Raw genomic sequence first — 7,355 nt, 5'->3', positions numbered from 1 at the left:
ATGGATGGTAGTATTGTACACGGATCTGAATCGAAGGTTTGTTTTTGTACGTTATTTGTGAAATTATCGTTGATTGAATTGATTTTTGTATAGAATTGGTTGATTTCTGTTGATATTTGCTGCTTTAATGGTGGATGCAGAAGAGGTACAGTGAAGAATTTGAAGAAGAAGCGCCTTCACTCGGACCAAAAAGAGCAAAAATACGAGACCTGGAGTCAGTTTTTCGTTCTGAAGGTAAATCATCTACATCTTCTTTCAATTGAAGAGCTTGATTTGATTGAATGGTATCTAAAATTTCAAATTTCAAGTTTGAAATTGGATAAATTGCTAAATAGCTGTGAAATTTGGACTAGATTTGAATGATAAATTGGTGAAGTTTGCTGGGAAATTTTTAAATTTCAATCTAAATTTCTTGTAAATTATGGAAATTGGACAAGATTTGAACTAGAAAATGGTGAAGTTTGCTGGGTTTTTTTCAATTTTAATCTAAATTTCTTGTAAATTAGGGAAATTGAACTCGATTTGAATCAGAAATAGGTGAAGTTTTCTCGGATTTTTTGAAATTTCAATCTAAATCTCTTGTCAATTAGGCAAATTGAACTAGATTTGGATTAGAAATGGGTGAAGTTTTCTGGGAAATTCTTCATTCTAATTTAATTTTTCTTGTCAATTAGGGAAAATAAAAACTGCTACTGCTTCACCACTTGATCTCAATGCGAGTGCGGGTCATTTGGCCGTGGATGATGCTCCATCATGTGTTGAAGACACCTGCAAACTATCATCTCTACAGAAGCCCCAAGAGATGGAATCAAAGAATAATTGTGTAAAACCAAGTGGTTTTGGTATTGATCTCAATTCAGAAGATGTTTCGAGTTCCATCAGTCACGATCCTTTTCATCCGTATAAGGATTACGATCGTTTAAAAGCACGTGATGCTTCATCAGAATGTGGGAGTTCATGTCATTTGGGGGGAGAAAAAGACTCTATGAAAGTTTGGAAAGAAATGAAACAAAATGGGTTTCTATCATCTTCTCACGGAGGCGTGCCAGTTCCACCGATACCAAAATCACGTGGGCGGAAAAGAGGGAATGAGTCGGTGATCAAGAAAAAGATAGAGATTGCAAAGAAAGAACAAGTGGACAGATTTGCTAAAGTGGCTGCTCCAAGTGGACTTCTGAATGAATTGAATCCTGGGATTATAAATCATGTAAGAAACCGAAAACAGGTTCATTCTATAATAGAGAATCTTGTGAGATCTGCAAAAACTGAAAACAAACAGGGTGGAAGCAAGCCTGCAACCGGGAAAGAAAGTTATGACCATACGGATTTAGAAAATGGGGTCTGGAATCCTTCTTATGGGTGTCAATCAGATGAACCTAGAGGACACAATGATAGAGAAGCAATCGTTAAAACGAGCCATCATCCTTCATATATCAACTTAGAATGTGAGGACGATAGACTTGCCCTGAAACTGTCATCATCAGCAACCATTACATCGGCGAATTTGAGCTCTTTGTCCAATGAAGAATCGGGAAACATCTCAACTGTCAACTCCCTCTCTTTTAAAGGTAAGTTCTCAATTTCAACATCTTATGATCTGATGCATTTTCCCAATATACGGAAGCCACTTTCATAAAATCTGGTTGACTATGCTAGTGACTAACGAAATCGTTTGAAATCCACCAGATCCTTCTGCCTACTGCATTACTAGAATAAAATGCTAATTTTCAGGCAATTTTATTTGAAGTTTGAAGGATCCAAGATTTATCAAAATTGATCATAACATATTGTGGGTATTAATGTATTCAATTATTGATACCTGTTATACCCTTCTGCCTATATCTAGTGCTAGAATATGTAATTGGAAACCAAGAAAGATAAAGAAATCTTGTTTGCAAATCTTGTTTGCCTTATTTTTGGCAATTTCTGTTCAAGATTATGGGACCCCAGTTCAAAGCTCACCATGACAGATTGTGGGTATTACTGTATTCAATTATTGATACATGTAATGCCCTTCTGCCAATATTTACAACTAGAACAAGTAATGGATAACCCAGAAAGTTAAAAAAAAAAAAAAAGAACTTTTGCCAGATTTTGGGCGATTTCTGTTCAAGATTATGCGACTCCAGTTCAAATCTGATCATGACATGCAGTGGGTATTATTGTAATTTTGCAGCTGCAAGTGTAGCTTCTCAATGGTTAGAACTTCTTCATCAGGACATCAAAGGTCGTCTTGCAGGTAATGCTGCTGTTCTTGATATCATGCTTTTAGTTAAGATTCAATATTGCTATGTCTACATGAATAATCTTGTTGATGTTGTTCTTGCAGCATTAAGGCGTAGCAAGAAAAGAGTTCGATCTGTAATCCAAACAGAACTGCCTTCATTGGTATCACGAGAGTTGGTTTCTGATCAAGAAAACGATTGCTATGCTGAAAATGGTCACTTCAACAAAGGAACTGCTGAGTTGCATCGGGTGAGATGGGGCACTCTTTTTGATCAGATGGATAATGCACTCTCTGAAGAAGAGAAACATCTGGTGAGTTAAGATAACGCTTTTCACGCTTTACATATATGAATTATCTAAGAGGCGTGCGATAAAAAGTGGACTAAAAGCATACATTTAGCAAGATTTACAATGAACAAGAAGTGGTACATCATCTAGTTTTTTTTCTAGTTTTTGAGTGTTCTAACCTTGTTGTCTTTCAACCTGATACTTTCCAGGAGAGCTCGTTGAATCAAGTAAACGAAATGATGGTGCATTGTGGACATGGTCTTCTCCAATTCCGTTCAGAAAACGACCTGCAACAGCGCAGCAGCAGCGACTACAGGTGATCACTTGGTCTTATTTCAAGTTATTTGATCATCAAATGAAAATCTCCTTTGCCAAAACACAAGATATGAAATTGGAGATGGGGCCCACAAAGGGAAAATGACTAGACTCATGGTGGAAGAAGCATACATTACTAAATCACTACCAATCCATCTTCTCTATATGAATATAACCAGTATACTTACAGGGAAGGATCGTGTGAGGAGAGTTAAGGTGAGAAGCGTAAGAAGGGATTTGGACCTTTGATCACCTTTAATCTCAAACCAATCCATGAATCGCGCATGATATGGGGATTGATCCGGTGCATCTCATCCTAATGTGCATCCAAGGGTGGAGATCCCTTCTTACTCTTTTCACCTTAACTTTCTTTCTCATCGGAGCCCAACCTTATACTTACAATGCATATATATGTTTTTATACGTAATATGTATATGCGTGGGTATATACATAGGGAAAAGATCTGGAGAGAACCCTGAAAATAAAGAACTGAAAAACCATGAAGAAACGGACGAAAAAAATATATCAAAATGGAAGTCAAATTAAAGATAATAAAGTGATTGTTTTTTATGTAATTTGTTTCGCTCAACTTATTGTTATATTTTGCCGTTCGATTTAAAAAATAGGGTGAGTTATTTTTGTTTATTAAAAAAAGTTGCTATAATCACCTTTTTAATCATATCTGTTGGATCATCTCAATTTAAAAGTTTGAATGGGTTATTTTACTCCCAAGTGCCCCATGATAAGTGTCCACGTTTCTATATTAGTTTGTCTTAAAAAAAGTTTCTACTTTTCCCATTCTACCCTTAACTATGAGATGGGTAAAATTTCCCTCTCTATTATTAAAGGTAGGATAGTCATTTAGTTGATTAAAAGTGTCACAATTATACGTTTCTAAAATTGTGTATATTTTTCATTGTGGACGTTTATTTTGGGACGGAGGGAGTACTAGCCAGTCTTGGTTCTTCTTTTCGTTTCGCTCACACTTTTGCACAAGTAGGGGGTCTTCCGGGAAACAACCGCTCTACCCTTTGAAGTAGAGGACTTGCTCCGAGATCTTACCTTCGAGTGAGATATACTAGGTTCATTCGTTTGGTTTACATCATGGTTCTTTTTGCATATTCACAAGAATCATTGTCGTTAACAAATGGGCTAGATACAAAGATATCAAATGCTAACCACTCTCATGGGATTTCATCGATTTCCAACGTTAACATGGTCAAAATCTGATATTGTTTATGTTGTCATACAGACATCTAAAGATGGAAACAAACCCATACAAGGATTTAGCTGTACAAGCTGCTGCAGCAGCCATATACTCGACCTCCAATTTTTTGCAATCGATGGAAAACCTACCATGTTTATGACCAACGTCCGTCCACTAATCATTTGTAACGATTTTAGTTCTAATTATAGTTTTTTCTAGGATTGTGATATTAGTTTTCTAGTCTGGTTTCTTTGTAATGTTTAGACGTTGAATTCACGTGTGTTTGTATTAGTTTACAAATTCTGTAGCAAAAAGAATTGAATTTTGCTAACTTCTTCATGAAATCTAATGAGAGTTTGCAATACTATGATCACATTGTTGTTATTGTTTCTCTTTTATGTGGTTGTAGCTGTTATAAATTTAAGATTTGTGTTTTTTTTTATTAGCCTGGATATCCAACCCGTTATGCGAGCTGATTAATCCCAGGGCGACCACCTGCTTTTGAGATAGCCCGGAGTCACTGCATCTGAACCCCCGTGGCCACAAGTTGATATGTTTCTATAGAAAAGTGGCACAAAAGGCTTGGTCATCCTTCAAGCGAAGTTTTAGATGTTTTACAGTCGGTTTTAGCTACTAATAAGCACTCTTTGGCTGATAATCTTGATCCATGTATGGTTTGTCTGTTAGCCAAACGTAAACGGGTACTGTTTGTATGTCTGAATCATGTCAAAGGAGGCGTTTGATCTTGTTCGTTGTGATTCCTCAATTCTATGCAATGATTGAAACCCAATGCGGCAAGAGAATACGTAGCATACGTACAAATGATACGAAGGAGTTTGATCTTCGTCAATTCTTTGCTGATAATGGAGTGATCCGTCAAAAATCATGTGTTGAAAGGCCTGAACAGAACTCAGTGGGTGGTGCCTGATTGGTTTGAGCTTGGCTCCAAAGGTCAAAAGTACCAGGAGGTCCCAAGTTCAAATCCAATGAGGAATAAAAATCTCCTTGTGGCCACGAATGTTCAAATGCGGTGACTCTGGGCTATCTGCAAAGCAGGTGGTCGCCCTGGTATTAGTCGGCTCGTATAGCGGGTTGGATATTCAGGTTAATAAAAAAAAACATCTAACATCTTTTAAATGTATCTAGAGCTCTATTCTTCCAGTCAATGGTTCCTTTATGCTACTGGTCTGAATGTGTTAAAACAGCAGAATTTCTTCCAAAGTGCTCAAATACAAGACTGCCTTATGAGTTGATGTATGGGAAATTACCAGATTACTCAACGATTCGGGTCTGAGAGGAATAAAAGCCTTGCAAACCAACTCTATCAAATAAAACTTGTTCTTATTGTTGTTTCAAAATACATACAATAGCACACAACAAATTAATACGGTTGCACATTTCACAAACTTAAAAATTTGTACCCTTCGATGGAGGAATAATACAATGGCACGTGCCACCATATGCAACACCACTGTAGGTCCGTCCCTGCTATATTGAAAGCACGTTTTTTATTATGCTCCATAAACTAACTCAACTAGCTTAAATAGGGACATATAACGAAACATTATGGTGGCATATTCAAGAATGTAACTTTTTCCCCGTTACGACAGAGTTATAAAACGGTGACATGTGCCACCGTATGCCCTTACGTAGGTTCTTCATTGGATATAAATGGTCGGTTTGGTTTGGTTTTGCTTCCATTGGAGTTTTGAACCTCCATTGTTAATATAGAAGGCCTCAAATTTTCTCTTATGAATAACTCATATTATATTAAGAAAATAGTAAATTACAAAAAGATGGTGTCCGATTGGTTTGAGTTTGGACTGCAAAGGTCAAAAATATTTGGAGGTCTAGGTTCAAATCCAAGGAGGAATAAAAATCTCCTTGTAGCCACGGAGGTTCAAATGCACGGGTGGTCGTTCTGGGATTAGTCGGCTCGCATAGCGGGTTGAATATCTAGGTTAATAAATAAAAATTTAAATAAAATTTGAATTTTCTGTTATCTCTATCTATACTATCTTATAAAGTAAATTTACGAAAGTTTTAAAAACAACTCTTAACGCATGGGGTTAAAAGCTGGAGATTCAGAATCTCTTAATTACAATTATTTAAACACAACGTACAAGTAATCTATGCACGTCTTTTTCTAATTGTCTCTTCATGTGCTTTTCAAACTCTGATTTCAGTCCCTTTTTCAGATTTCGGTTCATACACCTTCCTCTGACTTTTCATACTTCGATTCCGTCACCCCCCCACTCAGTCTTCTCCTCGACGACAGTTCATATATCCCTTCCAAGATGACGTTCCCCTTCTTTTTATAATATCTATTTACTTCGGGAAAAAGTTATGATCCATCCTTTATCAAGAAAATCTGTCGACTTCCATGTACAATTCAGATTATGAATATCCATATTTTGACTTGTTAATGCCCTGTTACTTTCGGTGATTATATTCTATAAAAGTGTTCTGTTATATACGAAAACAGGGAAGGAGGTTGATGATATGGACGCAAATAAGGCTTATGGGCAGTATTATGTTTCAAGATAAATTTGTACGAACCAGTACATTCAACAATATTTTTTTTATGGTACATACATGAATTCGAACATGTATTTAAAATTGTCTGTGAAGTGGTTTGATTTAAGTTGACTTATAGGGATGTTTTTTTCGATAATATTACCTTAAAGAGTAGATTTGTGACAAAAATTATCAATAGGTTATAGTGCTCGGTATTTATTTACATGTATCAGATTGTTTAACTGTATTTTATATTTGTACCCTATCCCAATAGAAAAAGAATAATTAGAGGTTTAATACGGTAATTATGAGAAAGAAAGTACTTGAAAACAAAATAAATCAAAAAGGAAAATTGGAAACTAATTGTTTATTATAAACTAGAATGATACTCGTGCAATGCATCGAAACGCATATTGTTTACATTGTTTTATTTTATTCTTTTTTTATGTCGATATAATATGGTTTTATGTTTTGAGAATGCGATAATGTTTTTATTTTTGAATAAAATATAAATTTGAAAATATTATAAAATTTAATATATATATATATATATATATATATGCGCCTATTCAAGGGAGAACTGATTAGTTTGTGGTAACTGTGAGAACCAATCTTAACCACAAATCAACGGATAAATAAGGAAATTAGTAATTATGGTATTTTAAGTTAAAATTATAATTAGAGGGCATTTTAGGTATTTTTAAAAAACTCATCTCTCCTCTCTCCGACCTCCAATCTCCGGCCTCCGGCCAATATTATTCCGTTAGGTACCAATTAATCACAAAGATACACAATGTGATAC

The 7,355-nt window shown here is 35.6% G+C and overlaps 1 protein-coding gene across 1 annotated transcript; it reads left to right on the top strand.

Annotated features, from left to right (window-relative positions):
- Window positions 1-4,343, top strand: LOC112508696. The gene is made up of 7 exons (XM_025113396.1): window positions 1-36; window positions 141-234; window positions 675-1,568; window positions 2,177-2,239; window positions 2,330-2,538; window positions 2,724-2,830; window positions 4,082-4,343. Exons 1-7 carry the CDS (start codon window positions 1-3, stop codon window positions 4,194-4,196), a joined length of 1,518 nt encoding a protein of 505 aa, XP_024969164.1. The 3' UTR covers window positions 4,197-4,343.
- The last annotated feature ends 3,012 nt before the right edge of the window (window positions 4,344-7,355 follow it).

The sequence above is a fragment of the Cynara cardunculus genome, assembly GCF_001531365.2.
Source record: "Cynara cardunculus var. scolymus isolate 2C chromosome LG 3, CcrdV1, whole genome shotgun sequence".
Classification (NCBI taxonomy): domain Eukaryota; kingdom Viridiplantae; phylum Streptophyta; class Magnoliopsida; order Asterales; family Asteraceae; genus Cynara; species Cynara cardunculus.
This window is presented reverse-complemented; position numbering and strand designations above follow the sequence as displayed.